We start from the raw sequence: 21,928 nt of genomic DNA on the forward strand, positions 1-21,928 counted from the left end.
ACTCTGTGTGTGGGGGTGGGGGTGGGAATGTTTTTTGCTGTAAGGATTTGTTGCCTCTTTTGAGTCACTGCATTCATAGGTATAGGTCAAGTTCATCAGATTGTATCAGCTCAATCTCCCCCCCCCACCCTTCTTTCTTCTCCTGGTTGAGCTCTGATCATCCAGTCATCCGGTCCAGGTCACGTGGGTACCATCTGTCCGTGTGGGTGTTCTTGTGCACATGCCCTCTCTTCCCATCAGCGGGCAGCTCCAGTCTCCATTTGAGTCATCTGTGGCCACGCCACTGACTCTGGGCCCAGGAGTCCCCAGGTCTCCTCACACTGCTTGCCAACCAGGTCCCCAACCGGGTCCACAGAAGCCCACTGAATATTGTAAGACTTAGTTCACCGCATCATTGCTGCCTTTACCCTACTTCTCCCCATCGGTGATGTGTGTGGTCACCAATCAGAGAGTGCATTTCCACTGAGTCTCAGTCTTGGAAGGGGGCCTGCGTTGAGAGGACCCGACCACCTGCCCCGATGTCTCCTAGGGAAGCGACCCGTTTATTCCTGTAGTAACTGTCCAACTGCTTCCATTGTTTCGTATTTTTCCTGTAGGTCTTTCATTCGAGAAGTATCTTTTGTTCTTCTCGCTGCTCCAGGCTGGTCAGCTCGTCCTTTCAAGTGGAGATTTTTCATCTGTGGTTATCTGGATGTTGTTCTGGTTTCTACCTATAGTTTTGTGTATTGCAAAAGCTCCACAGGAAGCCTCGTTCACTGGGTACGATGTAGCCCCATTTTAGGTATTCCAATAGTAACGATTTTTTAAAAAGAAACTTTTACCTTCCTTCAGGTATCAGTATGAATTTTGTTACAGATGTACAATCACTTTTGTTTATCTTCTTCTGTGAGTTATCTCGGTACCCAGGCAAGAGTCTTGGCTGATATATGCCACATAATCCATTGTCACTCATGTATCCAACAGAATCATTTCATGTGCACACTCAGTGTTGTCTTCAGACATGGATGTGGGTGTTTTAATATAACCAGAGTGTGGATATATTTTGACTACATAAGCGTATTTTCACATTATGGAAAAAAAAGATCAGTAGTTGCTACTGATTCACAGCTTGGGCATTAGGGATGAATATTTGGAGTATAAGCATTTTTAGGACAGTAAACATTTTTTATTTATTTATTTTTTTTCAGTAAACATGTTTTGCATGACACAGTAATAGGAGCACATAGCATGCATTTGTCAGAAATCCATGGAGCCATGCAACACAGAGGAGTCCTGTTGTGGTGCTGTGGGTTAATACACTGGACTGCAATGCTCTCGCCAGCCGCTCCTAGGAAACCCTATACCAGGGGCGCTATGGGCCAGAACCAACTCAATGGCACTTAACAGCAACAATGTCCAACACTGAGTGAGCCCTAAGTAAACCCTGGGTTTTAGTGATACTGCACCAGTTCTTACTCAGTTTTTGTTGAATTGTTATCAGTTGCAACAAATGTATCACTTAGATTGTTTTTTAGGCTTGCCGTAACAAAAAATAATACAGGTACGTAGCTTTAAAGAATAGAAATTTATTTTCTTATGTTTCAGGAAATAGAAGTCCAAATCCAAGGTGTGACTGTAGGGGAGGCTTCTAGAACTCCTGTTTGTAGCCGTTCCTGTGTGTGCCTGTCTTCACTCTTCTCCCACTCGGTGCGCTGTGTCTGTGCTGCTCTTTTCATAACTCAAAAGTGATTACCCTTAGGTCCACCCCACTCATCTATGGGCTGTGGCACTGTAGGATAAGCACTGGGCTGCTTACCGCAAGATCAGTGGTTCAAACCCACCAGCAGCTCCATGGAAACTCTATACAGAGTTTCTGTGAATTGGACCAGACTCTATAGCACTTAACAGCAGCAGCCCTGCAGGTATGACCTCATTAACATAACAAAAGGAAAAGCTTATACCCACAGGTGCCAGGACAATAATACAGATTCAACACATAACCCAATCCAGAGTTTACAGTAAAGCAAGATGTTAACAATAGGGGACACTGTGCTGGGGAGAACAGAGGCTTATGTTTCTATAAACTTCAAACTGCTCTAAATGAGTCTTATTTAAATTTGTGTGTGTGTGTGTCATTAAAAGCATATTTTTGTAATTGGATTTTTTATTATGGAACAACGGTACCTGCCACACCTGTTTTTCTCCTTGTGGAGCATGGAAAATGCACTGTAGTGCAGAGCCTTACTTTCCTTACCGTGCATCTCCTTTGTTTGGGTTTCCAATGTGCAGCAGGCATTTTATTTGACCTTTGAAACATCCACTTCCCCAATCCTTTGTAAAATTCAAATTTTTTTTTTTTTTTGGTAGCAAATTTTATTTCTGGTTTCATTTCTGCGTTTCTTTTCCCAGTATCTTGATGCTTCCTTTTCCTGTTATTTTTTTTTAAGGTTTTTATTGTGGATTGAGTAAAAGTTTACAGGGCAGATCATCAGTTTTACTTAACAAATCATACACTTGTTTCATTACAGTGATTATAATCCCCTCCATGTACCATCAGTTAACAGCTTTTCTTGTTATTTTTCAACAATCAGAAATATATACCTTTAAAAAACAAATGTCTTTTTGTAGCAAAAGGAGAGGAGAAGAGTGGTTGACTTTGCAGCCTAGGAGCAGAGGTCCCTGGGACCATCAAGGGAGAAGAGCAGAGTTGGGACCCTACCCAGAGAAACAGTGATGCCAGAGATGGAGGCAGAGACTATGACGTGGAGAGATGGAACAGCTGGGCACTCTAAACCCAGAGAGGAAGAGGGGCTGTGTGCTTACGGCCGAGGCTTGTGGGGTGTACCCTTTGGTTGGTTGATGATGAATGGAGGGGATTGTAATCATGGCAATGAAACTATATGATAGGATGAATGTAAAGCTAATGTTCTACTATGTAATTATGTATGTAAACTACTACATAATTCACAATAAAAACTTAAAAAAAAAAGTCTGATTCCATGTTTAACTCTTAATACTTGTAGTCATACTGTTTGTCTCCGTGTCTCCCATCGTTTTACTTATTTTAGATGTCACATTTTAAAATCTAAACAGAACTATATGGAAATTGCTTTATTGCCGCCCTTTCTCTCATTATCTTTTTATAATAATACATTTAATATTTTAGAATTTCTGTCTTTTTCTTATTTAATTACATGTATAATTTATTATTTCAGCCATACAGATTCCCTGGCACGTCCTCTGTAATTATACTAATCTGAATAAGGAGCTATTTTACTCTCTCCCTCCACTGCACAAGAAATGGTGTGTTCTCTGCAGCAGACAAAACTCTTCACCGCTTACAACAATCACAAAATGCTGTGTGCCTGAGACACACCTACTAGTCATTCTTGTTTCCTTGCTGCTTGCTTTCCCATATTTGTTAAAGCTTCTTAGAGTTCTGGATTCAGATTCAGACAAAACTGTAGTGACTCCTGGCTTAACCAGGAAGTCTGTTTGCCCATTTGCTGAACAGCTTGATACAGAACAGTTCTCAGAGCTTTAAGCCCCATGAAGTTTCAAAACATTTGAAGAGTTGCCAATTCTTCATTTTAACGCATTGAAGACATTAGGGGAAAACATCCGCTATCTGTTACTATCATGACTTCATAGAAAGGTCTGGTCTTAGAATACAGACTTTCCTTAGCCAAGGAGTTAAGGACCTACCTACAAACTCATTGTATCCTATCCTGTTGCTTCTCATTTTGCTGAGGACCATGAAGCCTACTGCTTCCCAGTGTGCCCTAACAAAGTCTAGAGCTATCAGGACACTTAGGACTTGTCCTGGGTACCATGGTCCCTCGAGGCTGGCATTTCCCACCAAAGGCCCTGTTTTGTCTCTTCAGCTCATCGGTTAGTGCATGTGCTCGTACCAGTACTAGTCCAGGTAACACACAATTTGGAAAAGTCAGATTCTTGGTGAACTAGTACAGTAATGTGTTCTAAATGAGCATAAATAACGTAAGGAATCCTACTACTTCTCCCTTTTATTGGAATTGGTCGTTTGTTTTTTTTTTAATTGGCCATTATTTGGCTGTGTATAATCTTGTACAATCTTAATTCCACCTTGATCTTTCAGCGGTCCTGCGAGTGGCTGGCTCCCTGCAGAAGAGCACAGAAGTGATGAAAGCCATGCAGAGTCTCGTGAAGATCCCAGAAATCCAGGCCACCATGCGGGAGCTGTCCAAAGAGATGATGAAGGTGACCTGCTTCCCTTTCCAGACTACAGAGAGTGGCTCTCAGCACATGTTTGGGGGTTCAGGAGTGAGTGGATAAACCACTGGTGCTAGAAATTAATTTGAGGACCAAGGAACCACTGTGAACACGGATTGAAACCATTTGAGCCCAGCATATTAAAAGCCAAGTCCAGTTGGCAGAGTGATCAGTAGAAGAAGCAAGGAAAGAACACTGAGAGCTTGAAGGGAGGTAGAGATCCAGGCACTAATGTTCTGGGGTTTAGGGAAGTAGAATTTGCAGTAGTTTATAGTGGGAGAAGGGCCGGAGAAGAAGTTGATGAAAAATATCATAAGTCCAGGGGCCCAGGTCTTTGGGATGAGAAATCCTCGGGTGGTAGCAGAGAGGAGGGAACCAGGTCCCTTAAAGCAGTGTCTTGGTTTCTCGTTCCTCAAGTTGGTGACAGACTGTTCTCCAGAGCTGGGAGTAAAGAGCGACTGTAGGCTGCTAACCCTAATTCAGGGAATCATAAGTAACTGAGGAAGCCTTTCATAGAGTCAGGGGGTGGGGCTTCATAAGGTTTTTGTTGTTTTCACAGAATACTGAAACTAATACAGATTAATCTATATTGGAGGGGATGGGGTTGTGTGGCCCTGAGTCAATGCCTACTCATAGTGACCCTGTTTATAGAGTTTCTGAGACTAAATTTGCATGGGAGCAGAAAACCTATTCTTTCTCCTGGAGCGTAACTGACAGATACAAACCGCTGACCTAGGGGTTAGCAGCCCAGCTTGTAATCCACTACACTATCAGGGTTCCTTTATCTATTTTACTGGTAGATAAAAAAAATCGTACATGTGGTAAATAAATATTTATCAAGTGCATCTTAGGATGCGCACCCAAGTACATATCAAAGCTCCTCATGGGGGCCCAGCTCCTGAGGACAGGAACATGACCTTAGTCATCCCATCTGTCCCACGAGCCTGGGACAGAGAAAGGAGTAGGTGAATAGTTGGCTTGCTGAATGAATGATAGTCTCTTCCTCCAGGATGTGGAGGCTTGTTATTTCCTGAACCTCTGTTAGAATTATCCCAGCACTGACATGTCTTTCATTCAGCCAGACCCTCATTCCCAGATTACATTGCAGCGCTAGGGAGCCCCTGGATGCCCAAACATGTGAATTTATTTGTTCATCTTCAGGGTTGGGAGGAGAGTGTTTTGAGATGGGCAGAATATAGTGCTTGCTAGTAGCTAGGTGCATGTCAGTAAGGGTCAGTGCAGTGGTCTGGGAGCAGAAAGGCAGGCAGCATAGATGTGTTGCTTGAAACCAAATCTATCCCTGACCATTAGGAACCATACCCAGTCCAGCACAGAGGGCAGCAAGGGCAGGACTGCCGCACGTGACTTTCAGCACTGTATTTCTAGGTACAAAGCAAGGGCTTTGGTTCTTGCTGGTTATAGAGTAGTCCGAACTTTGTCCTTCTCCGGAGTCACTGAGCAGCCTTCCTTTGTCAGCTCAGGAACACGCATGGCCCTGACTTCGACCTTGGAGGGTGCAGTACTGCTCACTTACTTCAAAAAGAACCAAACAAAAATCAGTCACCAGGACCTTGTCTGGGAGCTGAGGACAGTACTAGTCAGGAAGACCACAGGACCTGCCTTCTTGGGCTGTGCTAAATGGAGTTTCTAATGCTCTCAGGGGTGCCTGGCTTGAGAACCAAGGAGACCAATTGGCTGGCTGGAGAGTCAGGGCTGCCAGGCAGAGTGAGAGTGATTGGTACCCTGCTGTACTACCAGTCCACCCAGGAGAGGGATAGTCAGGTTTTGGTGAATTTGGTGATTGGTCCTTGCCAGACCCACTGAATTGACCCCACAGCAAGGTACCTGTGAAATCAGCTATCAGCAGATTTATGAGATGGTTTAAGAATGACAGCCTTGCCTGCCCCAGACCCAATGTCTGATGCCCGTCCTGGTGGCTATCCACTCTAGATTCCTCTTCAGGCCTTTTTTTCGGGATTCCACCTGCTCTTGACATTTATTATCTTCCGCACCATGTTACAGTGCAGTGCTCGGGTAATTGTTTCCCAGACAGCTCAGGGCCTGTGCTCACTCCTCAGCAAGTTCCCCCAGATGCTGCCTTTATAGGTTGGGTTATATCAGGAAGCTCTGCTGCTGGCCTGTAAAAATTGGACAGTCATTTCCCTGTGGGCCTTATGTGTGTGCACAGAGGACAGAGGGCAGCCTCTTGCTTTCCCTTTTGTGTCAACCCTAAAAAGGATGGGCTGAAGGTGGAGTGAGAGCCTAGAACTTGGTCAGCTCTGTTGGGTACAGATTTAAAACTTGGGGAGGTAACTTCTTTTTTTGTGTGTTTAGGCTGGGATCATAGAAGAGATGTTAGAGGACACATTTGAAAGCATGGACGATCAGGAAGAAATGGAAGAAGAGGCCGAAATGGAGATTGACAAGATTCTGTTTGAAATTACAGCAGGTATGACTCAGTGAGACTCCACTTCCTCCTGCATCCTCTCAGGGCTATTCCTCTTGCTTTCTTTAGGCCATTATTGCCTTAGTCATGCATGTTTTATTTAGATTATGTATGTAATCTTTTGAAAAAGAGCATCTTATCTATAGCCATTTTGAAAAACTCAAAAATAATTTTTTAAGTTCCTAGAGCTTTTAAGGGAAGGTACTGTTGTTGGAAGTTTAAATGGGTTTCATTTCTTAAAAGCTGTCAGAAGCCCAGCATATCCACATCTAGGAATTACCCTAATGAACTGGATTCCTGGTGTGATGCTGTAGGATCAGCACTGGACTGTGAACCACAGGGTTGGCAGTTCAAACCCACCAATTGTTCCTTGGAAACTGTATACCGGGGTCGCTATGAGTCAGAACTGACTCGATGACACATAACAACAACAACAACATCAAAAACCCTTGGCGTACCAGACCCACTTCTAGGAGTTTCTCTAATGAAATAAATAAGGATGTGCTAAAACATTTAAGTCTAGGAAGTCGATAGTTTACAATTTTGAAAAGTTTGAAGCATAGTAAATGCCTCTGCATTTGAAAGAAACAATGCCAAGCTACCAATCCTGTGTCAGTGCATAGTACTGTGGTGGCTTGTGTGTTGCTGTGATTCTGGATACCACCAGTATTTCAGATACCAGCATGGTCACGCATGGTGGAGAGGTTTCAGTTGAGTTAAGACAGACTAGGAAGAAGGAGAGGTGGGCAACTTCCAAATATTTAGTCATTGAGAACCTTGTGAATAGCCGTGGAACACTGTCAGACAGCACCAGATTATTGACTGCTGAAACATGATGAAGGACGCCAAAACACTGTCAGATATAGTGCCAGAAAATGAGCCCCTCAGGTTGGAAGGCACTCAAAATGCAACTGGGGAAAAGCTGCCTCCTCAAAGTAGAGTGGACCGTGATGATGCGAATGAAGTAAAGCTTTCGAAACCTTCATTTGCAGATGAGCCTGACTCACAATTGAGAGAAACAGCTGCAAATGTCACAGCAGTCCTGTGTAGGGTCCAACTCAGGATTGTACGGCTGTCAAGTCCAAACCCCATAGACCTAGTAGCTGTCCTGGTGTGGCCCTATAGGTTTGAACTGCAAGGTCGGTGGTTGAAACACAGTCTAACTCTACACACATGGGATCACCGGGAGTCGGGATTGACTTGACAGCAGCTAACCACAACAACAAATAGGGAAACAGTCACTCACCTTAGGGGAAAATGTGAAGATAGAAAAACAAGTTTTGCTCAGAAGATTGAGCATCTTCATTCATCTTGAAAATATAAGTTTTTAGTGTTATTTAAGAATTTTGAGCTGGAGTTTCAAAACCAAGATTCTTAAAATCATAACCTCTACAGTTATGACTGTGGTGTCAATACATGTTGCTGTTTGCACATGGTTCTAGGAAGAACATGCACTTGGAAAAAGCCCGCAGAAAGAAATCCCACTGTCATAAATGCATACATTTTTTCTAGCTAACTATAATTAGTATATGGATGTTTTCTATATTGACTTTTCAGGTCAGCATTTTTCATGGGCACACTTTTCTGGCTAAATTATTTATTTTTAAACTCTTTATTATGAATTGAGTGAAGTTTACAGAGCAGATCATCAGTTTTTCATTGAACAAATCATACTTTGTTTCTTTTCAGTGATTATAATCCCTCAGTGTAAGTAGTTATCCCACTTCCTCCCTGAGGTTCTTATTTCCATTCCACCCTCCTTTCCAACCCATCTGAACTTTGTCCTTAGATAAATGTTGCCTTTTTGATCTTGAATTGTTAACTATTTCACCATGATCATACCTTACTAATGTTGTCCCCAAAGACACTGTGTCTGACATCCTAATTTCTAGCTACTATGCACATTTGTCAGAATGAGCAATAAATATCCCACCAAAATCACTTCTTTTCAGTTTCTTGTCAGATTGATCCATTTGTGAAGGACAAGAGACGATTGAGGGACTGTGACTTTAAAGACGTTTTATTTGCTGTTTTTTCTTCAGGGGCCTTGGGCAAAGCACCCAGTAAAGTGACTGACGCCCTTCCAGATCCTGAACCTCCAGGAGCAATGGCTGCCTCAGAAGATGAGGAGGGGGATGAAGCCCTGGATGCCATGCAGACCCGGCTGGCCACCCTCCGCAGCTAAGGGTGCCCAGCTGTCCTGCTGTGTTCTCATACACTCCTTAGAAGAAGCTGCCATTTTCTGTATCTCTTGCACTACACCTCTGTCATGAGGCTCTGCATTTTGGGGAAGGTTTTCTGCTCATCTCTTCATTCTCTGCAGAGAGGTCTTGGGGGCTGTGTTAGACATCAGAGGGATGGTTTCTGGTGAGAGATGGTGTCATTAAAAATGCATCAGTTTCAGGGGCATAAACAGACTCATCTTATTGGAAGGAGTGCAGAAAATTTTGTCTTCTCACCAAGTACTTCTGAGAGTAGAGCTGATTGCCTGAATGTTGAGGGCTTTGTACATGTTTTTGTCTGTAAACAGTATATAAAGGAATTTTAATAAATTGCTGCTTTAACACATGGTCTTACTGTAGGTTGTCATGTGCAGTGAGCGTTGAAGGTGTTTGCTGCCCCAGGTTGTTGTCTTTGGAAAGAGGATATTCTAAAGCCAGGAGTATGACACTTGAGGCTCAGTGGAAGGGGCTTCTGCTTTGTGGGTGCTGCTCCCCTGCCATTCACAAACTTGTCAAGGGAGCCATACTTCTGTATTTTGTCATCTTTTTAACCAAAAAGGATGCTTAGGGATTGTGCCCCCTGTTATGGTGGCTGGACAGTTGTATTGTGTACTATGCCCTAGTGTGTGTCTTTGCAGTTAACTATCATTCCTTCCCATTACAAGCAGTGCTCAGAGAAGCTAACTATGAAATTAGGACCCTTTCACCCTGTCTGTCTCACCTTGCTCTGAGCTGATTATCTTGGATGGTTGGGATCTGAGTCTTTCCATCAGTGTTTCCTCAAAGCCAGGCAAAGCGTGGTCATTCATCAGAACCGATTCTTAGGGATCTAGAGCATTCTTAAAATTCATGTATAAACAATTCAACAGTAGCATTGTGTATGTGTTTGACAGTTTGATCTGATTCCTTTTTTACTTTAGCTGACTGAAATGGCATATCATAAATCATAGGAAACAGTTCCTGTCCTGTGTGCACTAAACTAGCCAGGTCGGAACACACTCAGCCCTCTCTCACAGACTGACATTTGTAGATCGTGCAGCAGAATCTTGGCACCTATCTAGGGAGTTTCAACATACAAAATAGCCATCTTGAATCCAGAGGAGACCCTCCTCTTTGATTTCATCTGCAGGCTACAGCTTTTAAGATTGTATTTATCTAGCTAATTTCCTCACAGAATGATACTGGAATTAAGGGATACCCTAGATCCCCAAGAATTTCTATTCTTAGATGAGTAATTAAACTTTATCCAGGGAGATGATTGGACAGTGTCTCAGGCTGGGTTTTGCAGAGGAGTAAAACCATTGACTATATATATATATTTAAACATTTATGTAACTAAAGGCTGTAGGTTAGACAGCCGGCAGGCAGGTTGAGCAGGTAAGAAGGCAGGCTGCTGACAACTCCTGCAGGATCAGCAGGCAGTAGGCTACTGGCTCAAGTCTAAAGAACCAGAGATGGAATGACAAGTAAGATGCAGGCTCCAGACGCAGCAGAAAGCAAGCTAGCTGCCGGAATGTCCAGTGTATCGGAAGCAGAACACACCCCCAAGGAAACGTCCTTTGAGCTGAGTGGCTGTGCACAGATGATCTCATCATAGAGGTGATTACATTACATTTGATCTCACCATGAGGAGTAACAAACTACATCTTAACTGCCCAAACCAATGAGAATCCTGGCTGACCCAGTCAAGCTGACACATGACAACTATCACAGAATAAATAATGACCACCTCTCTTCCAGCTATCCAGATAAAAATGGCATCACCTAGGATTCGTTACATACTCCGGACATGTTACCAGGAGGAAGCAGTCCCTGGAGAAGGACATCATGCTTGGTAAAGTGGAGGGTTGGAGGAAAAGATGAAGACGAGATGGATTGGCCTAGTAGCCGTAGCAATGGACTCAGATGTAGCAACGATTGTGAGGTTGGTGCAGGGCTGGGCCGTGTTTTGTTCTGTTGTAAATAGGTTTGCAAGATCAGCAATTCAAACCCACCAACTGCTCCATGGAAACCCTATACAGGGTCACTATGAGTCAGAACCTACTGACAGCGTTTAAACAGGGTTGGTGTGTTTTCATTTTAAGGCCGTCCCTTGTTTCACATTCTTGCTTTCAAGATAAGAATGGGGTATTATTGCCTGGTTCTTATCTTCGCTAGCCCCCCCCACCCCCAGTACTTCACTGCTGGGTAGTGTTGGCCAGGTGAGTCAGACATTGCCCTGGTCCTCGACAGGCTTTAATCTTGGAAGGGAAGGAGCAGCTATGCAGGCTGGCAATGAAACTTTTCCTGTGGTCAGGCTTTTCGGACAAACCCCAGCAGCCCCAGCCCCAGGATTCCTATCCCACCCACCCCCAGTTCACTGTCCAGTCAGTGTCCAGCTTGAAGGAACCGTCCAGCAGTACAGCGCGCCCCCCCCCCTTTACTGTCCCATCTCTTCTGCCAGATTACTGTTCACATGGTCTTAACCTGCAGCCCCTTGTATTGTCTTTCCATCTTTTTCTCAGAACTGGAAGCAGTTAAGCCTCACGACGCCCCTGGGAGTCGGTTTGATTTATAGCAACACTGTATTGGTTTCTGAGGCTGTAAATCTTTATGGGAGCTTAAAGCCTTACATCTCCCATGGAACCACTGGTAGGTTCCAATTGCTGACCATGAGATTAGTAGCCTGATTCTGAATCACTACTCTCTTTTATATTTCATACTGGCCCCAAATATACTAGTCACTCTTGCCTCTCCCATGCCCCCAGCCCTAAACTGTGGTTTCAGGGACAGCTGATGACTATCATTTTAAAAACTTTGAAAAACTGTTCTTAACCAAACCTAGATACTAATCAGCAAGAAAGAATCTTAAGCAGCAAAAACAACTTGGGAAATGTTTGGGTAAAGAAATAGGTTTCTTTATAACTTTCCAAATGTATTGACAGTTTTCTTTTGACATGCTGGCATTAACAGCCCTTAGCCACAGGACTAAGCACCACTGTATTCTGCTGTATACAGTGTCACTAAGTCAGCACTAACTTGATAGCACTTAACAGCAGCCAAACAATTTCAGAAATGCAGGTCTAAAAGGACAGTAGGGAAATGCCTTTATTTAGGTTAAGGACATAAACTTCTAGAGATTGTTAGTTTTAAAACATTCATTTGTAAATCTGTTATATTTTACAGTGTTTCTTTTTTGTCTTTGGAGGTGATGGTGTGGAATTTTCACTACCTTCTGTGGTGAGTTAACATGTATATTCATATTTTGATGTAGTCCATAGATGGTTTGGGTCACAGCGTACTTTTTTACACATTACCAGATTTGTTCTTGCTGTTTCATCTATAATTGTTACTGTGTTAAAAAGTAATATTGATCATTATTTCTTGCACTGTTCCCAGACTTTGGTATTAAAATATGTGCCTGCTTCTCACTTATCAAATATTTGGTGATCAGACATTTCACATTTACAATGAAAATCTGTTTTTCTTATTAACCACCTGTATCTGGCAGTAATGGATACCAAGGTACAAGCAAGTGTAATGCTGGCTGTGATGATTGTTACCTTAGTGAGTCACTGTTGGTAGTATACTAGCCTTATAGATTGAATCGTTTTCCCATTCCCGACGAATTGGTATAAAATGGGATGATGTGTTAATGCAGTTCTAGTACAAAGTCACCTGTAAAGCTACTTAAGCCTGGTGCCTCTTGGAGGTTAGGACTGTACAGATTGTCTTGTCTGACAATGGAATGAATACCTTTAATGGTATTTGTATCGGATGTGAAAGCTGGACAGTGAATAAGGAAGATCGTAGAAGAATTGATGCCTTTGAGTTGTGGTGTTGGAGAATATTGAAAGTGCCGTGGGCTGCCAAAAGAACCAATACATCTGTTTTGGAAGAAGTGCAGCCAGAGTGCTCCTTGGAGGCCAAGGTGGCTAAGCTTCGTCTCTCATACTTTGGACATATTGTCCGGAGGAAACAGTCACTGGAGAAGGATGTCATGTTGGGTTAAGGTGGAGGGTCAGAGAAAAAGAGGAAGACCCCTAATGAGATGGATTGGCCAGGTGGCATCATTGATGGACTCAAGTGTGGCAGTGGTAGTGAGGTTGGCCCAGGATCGGACATTGTTTCGTTCTGCTCTGCATGGGGTCGCTGTGAGTCAGTTCCGACTCGATGGCACCTGACAACAACTACTCTTATCAGTAATGCCATTCTATTCTTCATGCTTCCATTCTGATAAGAGGACACCTTTTTTCTTTTGTTCTACTCACCTTCTGAGATGCTTTATCATTTTTAGTTTTTCAGAGCATTTGACTATGACGTCTGAGTGTGTAGTTTTCTTTGTATTTATCCTGCTGGCATTTGCTAAGCTTCCAAGGTCTGTGGGTTGGTATCTTGATCAACCTTAGGAAAATTTCAGACTGTATCTTATTATTTACTCAGTTTTCTGGGAGTCGTTACACGTTAGATTGTTTGATATTGTCTGCCAAGTCTATTGTTTCTATTTGAATAATTTCTCTTGACCTGTCTTGGAATAAGAGCCTTGCTTCCCTGGTGGTCGGTCCGTCTATTGACAGGACCATCTTGTAGGCCTGTCTTCTGCTATCTTCACTTTAGAATTTCCATTTGGTTCTTTGGTTAGGGTTTTCTCTGCTTAAATTATGGTGATTGCAGTTTCCATGGGAGAAAGATGAGGCTTTGTGCTCCCGTAAAGATTTACAGCCTCAGAAACCCTCTGCAGGGTCACTGTGAGTCAGAACCGACTCCACAGCACCCCACCACCAGCAAGGGAAGGCTAACCAAGGTGCACTATTGGGGCCAGGATACACTCCTGGTAGGCGTGAAAACTGGTACAATGATTTTGAAAAAGAGTTTGTTTGGCATTACAAACTATTAGAATATTTGAACATAGTCAAGGAATAAAACCAACAGAAGCACACAGTCTCATGCACCAAAATAAAATAGCTCATGTAACAGCATGTGAAAGAATACAAATAAATATTCATCCAAAGTATAAAGGATAAATGATGGTATATTCATACAAAGGAAAACTCCCGAGTGAAACAGAATAACTACATGCAACAATGTAAAAGAACAAAAGGCACAAATGTTGTTCTACCTTATCAAGTTGATACAGTTCAAACTAGTGCTAGAATGCAGAAGAGTAGTGACCTCTGGGACAAAGCTAAGTGGGGGTTCTGAAATGCCGGATCCTTGGGTATTGACTTTGTGGTGATTTCTTGAACTTTGTATACTGGGTTCTAGCTGTATTACCTATAGTATGTTTGCTTCCCCGATTGGCCCGCTAGACCACGGGATGTCTCCTCTTCAGTGTAGCCTTAAAAGGGTAGTATCCAATTCCTCTGCTTTTAGAAAAGCTCTCAAAAGCATTCTCTTCCACATGACAGGTGAGTTGAGTCCACCACCAGGTGCCAATAAACTGAGCCAATATATTACATGAATACTTTAATGCAAAATGCTTAACACTTAAAATTAGCAAAGCTTTATTTAAATTAAAACTCCATGTAACTAAAGACGGTTAATCCCAATAATTGTCCAGTAGCTGATGCCTGCTATGTAGCGCCGGTTCTCAGCAGTACAAGCACAGTGGTGCCATCAGCACTCATTTCCTCCATTGCTCTTTCCAGCCCTAAAGGGCGGTGGGGACTCAGACAGACACGAAACAATACAACCCAAATAAGTTGCACAGAGTGGCTTCTAAGAGTTATAAATTCATTTTGACTACCCTGTCCAATCAGACAGCTGGGGAATAATAACTGCAGGGATTGTTTCAGAGCTGCTAAGAGGTGGTGTTTTTAGAGCTTGGTAAAAGTTCAGAACTAGGTGAGAAATCACAGTTTAAGGATGCATGTTCCTGTAAATAGTTACTACATATACACATTTAGTGTCTGTAAACACTAGAAATATACATTAGACAGAGTACCCTCACAAGTAGGGTACAGTTTAAAAAAGAAGATGAGGTAACATGAATCTCAAAGTCCACAGGAATCCTGCCTGAAGAGTTTGAACAGCTGCCAGTAATTCCCTTCCATCCTGCGGGGGTTAAGGCGTCTCCAGGACCCTCAGGGTTTGCCAAAACTACTGGATTCATTGGCTTTCAGCATAGCAACTGCATCTTTCACTGCATGGTAGATAACATTCTTTACCTAAAATAATGCAGAAAAATTCAGTCATTTCACTTTAAAATGTGTCACTAAAATAATATCTTTTCCCTTCCTTCCCCTGCTCATTTCATGACCTCTCTTAATAGCATTTTAAACTTGACTTTAATCATCATGAAATGTTAGTACTGGAAAAGGCCTCTGACCCAAACCCATGACCCTGACCCCAAGCCCGAAGAGTTTCAAAGCTCATTGTGTGGCACTATAGGACCACAAGGTTGCTATGGCTCAGAACTGACTCAACTGCACTTAACAACTGAGTGCAAGGATACAGAAAATTTATATATTCCTCTCATTTTCCAAGTATGAAATTAAGTGTTCCATACATTAACTGTGAATGTATTTTCTGTTGAGACCCCTGACTGCAGCTGTGTGCCAGGATAAAAAATTCCATCTGCTCATTTTCAGCACAGAAGCCTTTCTAGTCAGGCATAAACCTTCACAGTCTAAGCAACAGGAAACCAATAGGAGATTGTCTCAAAGTCTCTTCTCTCTCAAGTGTCTGGACCTCTATAGACCCACTGGTAGTCAGAGGATGCTAGGAGAATCGATGCCATTTTACCTGCAGTTTATCTTCATGATTGGTGTGGGTTTGTGACAGATAGCGGAATTCCTGAGTAAGCCAGAAGCAGTGTTTAACATGCTCTGGAGAAACAAAATCTTCAGCCACTTTAATACAGCTATATAAGTTATGAACCTGGAAGACAAAAACCATACCAGTAAGGTACTCCAAAGTTCAGAGTATAAAGAGAATAAAGAAAACAGTAATGGTTCTTACCTGATGTGGAGCTCCAGCAGGGATAAACACAACATCTCCAAGAAACTGTACAATAGCCCAGCCTTGAACTCCATATTCTTGATGAAGACGTTTTCTTAGGGATCGGTCTAAATACCAGCTCTGATCATGAATAGGGTCGTGGTCTACTGGGTTTTCTTGTCCTTGCTCTTCTGATACCTAAGGGTACATTCAAAATACAGTGCAATGAACAGTGTTGGTATTGACATGAAAACACATGTAGTCTTCAAAAACGGCTGACTGAACCAGTAGAAGAAAAGAACATGTAGCTTCTCCCAAACTGTGACTTAGTCTATACATGATTGTAAATTCTGTATTTGGAAAGTATTTTTCACTAGACTTTTTGAAAGTAGGCTTAGTTTTTTTTTCTCTGTAAATTTGTTCTGCAGTTATTTAAAACATGTATTTTACTTAGCTGAACCACAAAACAGTCTCAAAGGTAGATGTAGATTAAACTTTTAAAGAAGAGCCTCGTTTATTCTGGACTAGTAACTGGCAAAGAACAGACTCAGGGTCACACTATCAAAGGAATAACACAGTAACCAGCAGGTTTTCTGGAAGAATCAAATGATTAAGGGCCAGCTGGTAGCATAGTGGTTACAAATCGGGTCTAGAACCACAAGGTCAACAGTTCAAAACTACCAGTTGTTCTGCATGAGAAAGATGAGGCTTTCTGCTCCTGTAAGGATTTACAGCCTAGGAAACCCTGTACAAGGTCGCTATGAGTCAGAACCGACTCCACAGCACATAACAGCAACAGAACTGTTCACACACCTTAGAAATGACGCAAGAGTATCCAATGAAGACACCTGGTGTGGTAGTGAGAAAATGATGAATGACCCACTAAACACACCCTAGAACCTCCACATGGACCCCTGAATGAATGATTTACCAACTACAGGGAAAAAAACCTGGACCCGTCAAAACAACCCCTGCAGAGATTCAGACTGATAAAGGTGAGGAAGTCAGAAATACAGAGCAATGTAAGAACTCGGGCCTCACTGGAAACATTTAAGAAAAGCTTATACAACCATTATTTTAGTAAAGAAACTCATGCATTATAAGAGGTGACTAATAACCATATCAGAATGTGATCAGATAAAACAATTTAAGGAATTCCTTGGAACCTATAGTAAACTTACAGAAACCTGCTTTTTGGATTGTGTTAAAGACTTCACAACAAGAAGTAATAAACCGGAAGAGACAACCTGTTCAGAGCATTGCTTACAGAATTATTTAAAAATAAAAACTATCCACAAGATTTCAGGAACATCATAATCAGCAGAATGAAGCTCTAGCAGCCAAAGCAGGACTCCTTGGTCAGCCACGATAGTCAAGCCCTGATGGCTGGACTTTGATGCAATACTGCTAACAGTATTGCATTGGAAATGAGGATTCATATGATAGAATCTGATCAAAGCAAAAGTCACCAGGCGAAACTGTCTGACAAATGGAAACTGCTCGGATTTTCAACAAAAGCAAATAGATGCTATGAGTTGATCAGAGGGACGAACTACCACCAGCACAAAACCCTCCAGATGCACTGCAACAGGAAACCAACAAGGCCTCCTCTTTCCAGAGAGATGTAAGCCAAATCCTTTAGAAACCTTGCTCCATAGTAAAACCATCTTCAGCCTATCCAATCTTATGTGCATGAATTTAACTTTTGACAATCCACAGCAACCCAGTCAGTTCACAACAGGTAGCAATTTACAACGGTCGCAGGTTGGTTTGAACCAGAGGGTCGGCAACTCACTCACCAGCTGCTCACTACGATTCATAAACGATTCGTTGGCACTTAACAACACCTTCCTTTGAAAATGTGTCACCTATACCTATGTATCCATCTTATACTGAACTTTCTCCCTGGTACAGCAAGAACTCCACAAAGAGGACTCCAAAACAAAAAAAGGCTATGACAGAGCATGTTTAAAGGTAAGAAACAACACTAAGGTCACAACACAAAGCCATTCAGCACAGGATTTAAGAAAATGAAACAAAACAAATGCCTAAAATCAGAGGTTTCTTCTCACATCATAAAGATAAAAAGCATACCTTTTTAAGGAATTCTCTTATCTTTTCTGTATCTTTAGCAGCATATATATGCCAGAGGGCTCCTGGTTTCTCTTTTCCTTCGATAAATCGCTTTATCGTGAGTTCATCAGAATCTCCATCCTGGATACTTTTAAGGACTTCTAGAAGAGAAAGCAAATACTGACTGTGGTCCCTCTAGCTCACAGGGTAAGCCTCACTTTCATACTCACTTACTACGGCTCTTACCGTCTTCTTGATCACACTGTCCTTTGGGAATTCCCACATAGACCATGACATTGGCTGCATCGGATACATCTAAATGAAGATTTGTTGTTCCATATTTCCTATCTTCTGGTGTAATTAATCCTGCAAAAAGAAAATGTGTTAAATTTACTTAGAACAAGAATTCTGTACTCCCTAGGAGATACTTTTGTTTCTGTAAATCAAAAAGGAAAAAAGAACATTTACTAATATAGTTCTTTTTAATTCTGAAAAAAAAAAAAGTATCTTGTCAAATATTTGATGACATGATAAACAGTGAAGAACTATAGCATAGTCAGGTCTAGAATTGAACTCACCCCCATGGCTCAATGTTCAGCCAAGTAACAGACAGGTCTATAAATGGGAGAACAGTAGGTTCACAAACCAAAGAGGATGGTCAACCATCAAAATAAATGGGATGACATTTACCTAAAAACCATCAGATGGGCTGGGAAAGGAGGAGGACTGGAAACAAGCACAGGGAAGAAGTGGGATAAGTGATGTTACATTGAAGGGACTGCAATCATGGAGTTTTGAAAAACTGAATGTGAAACTGATGATCCGGCTCAGTAAACCTGCACTCAATTTATCTCCACACAAACAAGCCTCTCTATACTCAGCTTTCGGAGAAAAATGGTTAAGCCAGAGCCAGTGCTCATTGTTTGTGACGGTCTCTTCCCCTAGAGAAGGTTTATCCTGCTCAACAAAGTCAGCATGCAATAAAAACAAAAAGTATATTTTCTTCAGTTTTTAGTGTGTTTGGACTCTTCCCCTAGAGAAGGTTTATCCTGCTCAACAAAGTCAGCATGCAATAAAAACAAAAAGTATATTTTCTTCAGTTTTTAGTGTGTTTGGACAAGTGACAGCATGGATCAATATTTAAAATGCCTATTTCTACTTATATAAAGCTCAAAATGTTGTTTTGGGATATAAATATATTAGATAACAACATTGATGTAAGGGATCTTAAACTTCAAGATGGTCAACATAGGATGGAACTGGGAGGAAGAGCCCACGACCCCCAGAAAGAAGACCAGGTCTCAAAGCCTTCTCAGGAGAGCTGTCTGTTGTTTTAATTACTTCAGCATTGACTACAGCAAGAATGTGGAACTAGAAAGCAATACCCCCACCCATCAGCCCTAAATCTATACAATCTTGAACTTGAGGGAGCCTAAATTCAGATGGAACCTAAATTATAAAAACATAATGGTCACAGGGAAAGGATTCCCAGAAAAATAGAAACTCCTGAAGCAAAATATACTGGGCTTTTATGAAAAGAAGCATAACCTGAAATAACTGGGCTGTTAGGGGAGGTAGGATGATGGGTTCTAGCCCAGAAATCAGGAGAGCTAACTTCTAGTTTCAGATCTACCAGTAGCTGCCCCTTGGAGATCCTGAGTACAGATCAGTGTCCCTTCTTTTGTCCTGAATCTTGGTGCCCGTTTATAAAGCTGGGGTTGGTGCTAAAACTGGAGAGGGTCAACTAAGCAATCTCCCTGAAGACCTTTTCATTCTACTTTGACTGTAGCAACTCTAATGTTTATTTCCAGATAAGAACAATTTTGTCATAGGAAAAACTTTCATAGATGAACACTGCCATCTACCAGTGTTCTGAGGACAAAAACCTGCTGCCAAGCTATGTAAGCCAAGCAGGCAATTGATTCTGAAATGTCTCATACCCATTTCTATGCTATAATAAGCCTCATAATTTCTTTTGAGTATGGCCAATCATTGTGCAACAATATCCATTTACTCCAATAGAAAAAAAATGCTTTTATTTACATTTAATTGTAAATCTCCACTGTCAACAGAGTTTGCCCTGAGATATCCCAGTCATTGAAGTTGCTTTGAAGGAACAAGTAAAGCTGGGCCAGGGTGTGTGGCTCTCTAAATTAAGACTCAAGATTTCTGCCTGCTAAGACCTTTTTCTCTCAGACCGTTTCTCATCCTTCCCCAGCCAGGAGGGAAGGGGGAATTAGTTAACTGACTTAGAGGGTAGTTATGTGTTAACTTCGGTGACAAGGGAGACAGTTAAAAACAAAACACTAGTTGAAATTTACTGAAAAATCCAAACAGAGTTCATTCAACAACAAACTGGTAAATAATTCCTTCAAAATATTGTTGTATTTGTTGCAGTAGATGTTAAAACAATGAAATATAGCAGATTGACCTAAATGTCCAATGTTAATAAGATTATTAATCTTACTAACATTGGACATTTAGGTCAATCTGCTATATTTTAGACTACATTAGTCTATATAATAGACTACATTCATTCAATGATGTACTCATGCAACCACTAAAAAATGATCACACCTCAGACTGTTGTAGCAACAGGAACAGATTTTACAATATTTTAGATATAGAAAAGTAAAATGCCCAATTGCACATGCTTTACAATTACAAAGAAAATGAAATACTGAATATGATTGTAATATTAAGTGTTAGGATTATGGATGTCTTCCATCCCCCAACCCCCCTTTAAAACCAACTTTACAAACATTTGACTAGTTTTATTTTGACTATCATTTTTAAAGTTAGTAATTTTCTCCTTACCATAGGCATTATACATCTTGGGACCCAGATCTGGTCGAACAAAGTAGTTGGGCAGCCTAGAAGCCAAGTTTAGTTTGCCATCTCGCCTTGTGTACTCAGGCAGTGGAATATTAGCCATCAGATCATCAAACCTAGGACAAAAGAGCCAGGAATTTGCAAAATACACTTGCTTTGCAAATGCATCAGTATATACTGTATGTCCCTAAAACTTTCAAAGATTAAGAAAACAATGTACTTTTGCTTCCACTGCAGAACCTGAAATAAAAGTGTTTAATATAAGCTTTTGTTTTATTCTTTCTATACCACAAGAAGCAAACTAAAATACATTGATCATGAAATGGTAAAGATAACTATCATTAACATTTAAGATTAGAATTATATTGATTATGAAAAATGATCTCTTTTTTCTCTCCTATACCACATACATGTGTTGAAATGATCTGGAATATTTCAGAGAAAAGATCTGAGCAATAAATTCCATATCATAAGAAATAAAAAGGAACATACTAAGTTCTGAGGCTTCTTTTCACGTTTCAAGCCCAAGTCAGGAAAATGGATCTACCAGCTTAGATGTTTTATTTTCTAACTCAATGATTTAACTAAAATATTATACTAAACTCCAACAGGTTTGATGAAATGGTTACTGTCAGTTGTTGTAAAGTTGATTGCAACTCATGGCAAACCCCCCAGTGTTCTACAGCAACAACTTACAGGGTTTTCTTGACTCATTTTAATGCAAACAGATTACTAGGACTTTTCTTCTATGGTACCGCTGGCTGGGTTCTAACCACTGACCTTTAGGTTAGTATTTTAAGAGCAAACGATTGGTACCAGCTAGGGACCTTCTGATCAAACAGTACTGACTTGAAATCAAAACTATACGGGAAAACATGTTCAGAGCTTTCATGGTTCAGCAGAATCTGAAATCATTAACAGTTGAAAAATACCTCTAAAAATTACAGACTAGGAATGAAAACTCAGGAAATATGGGAACTTTCTATGTTTCACTGTAAAAAATTTTCTCCCTACCTCAAAAAAGAATTTCTTCTACCAAGTCAAAATCAGAAACCATCACTCCCCACTTCCATAACTTTACCTGGAAGGCATCATATCTCTAAAATCTTCTCCTGGTGGCCAGTCCTTAAGTTTCAATACCATTGGTTCTTTGTCATTTTTTAAACGATCTGAAAGGTAACCAGAATAACTCAGTTGTTATTGTTCA

The 21,928-nt window shown here is 41.3% G+C and overlaps 2 protein-coding genes across 4 annotated transcripts in view; one reads left to right on the top strand and one right to left on the bottom strand.

Moving 5' to 3' along the window:
* The window catches only part of CHMP3 (charged multivesicular body protein 3), a 105,612-nt gene extending 96,625 nt beyond the window's left edge, over positions 1–8,987 (top strand). The window contains exons 4-6 of the mRNA XM_006875862.1: positions 4,097–4,218; positions 6,565–6,679; positions 8,719–8,987. Coding sequence (XP_006875924.1) covers positions 4,097–4,218; positions 6,565–6,679; positions 8,719–8,861 — 380 coding nt within the window. The 3' untranslated portion in view covers positions 8,862–8,987. The remainder of the gene's footprint in view (positions 1–4,096; positions 4,219–6,564; positions 6,680–8,718) is intronic.
* Positions 8,988–14,328: 5,341 nt separating this feature from the next.
* KDM3A (lysine (K)-specific demethylase 3A) overlaps positions 14,329–21,928 on the bottom strand; it is a 73,177-nt gene continuing 65,577 nt past the window's right edge. For 2 of the 3 annotated variants that reach the window (XM_006875863.1, XM_006875864.1), the window contains exons 20-26: positions 21,803–21,890; positions 20,707–20,837; positions 18,136–18,255; positions 17,911–18,050; positions 15,838–16,014; positions 15,622–15,756; positions 14,329–15,044 (exon numbers count right to left, since the gene is read on the bottom strand). In XM_006875863.1, the coding sequence (XP_006875925.1) occupies positions 14,961–15,044; positions 15,622–15,756; positions 15,838–16,014; positions 17,911–18,050; positions 18,136–18,255; positions 20,707–20,837; positions 21,803–21,890 (875 nt within the window). In that variant the 3' untranslated portion in view covers positions 14,329–14,960. The remainder of the gene's footprint in view (positions 15,045–15,621; positions 15,757–15,837; positions 16,015–17,910; positions 18,051–18,135; positions 18,256–20,706; positions 20,838–21,802; positions 21,891–21,928) is intronic. The other variant, XM_006875865.1, reaches the window with a different exon arrangement.

This window comes from Chrysochloris asiatica, unplaced genomic scaffold (assembly GCF_000296735.1).
Source record: "Chrysochloris asiatica unplaced genomic scaffold, ChrAsi1.0 scaffold00341, whole genome shotgun sequence".
NCBI classification, from domain to species: domain Eukaryota; kingdom Metazoa; phylum Chordata; class Mammalia; order Afrosoricida; family Chrysochloridae; genus Chrysochloris; species Chrysochloris asiatica.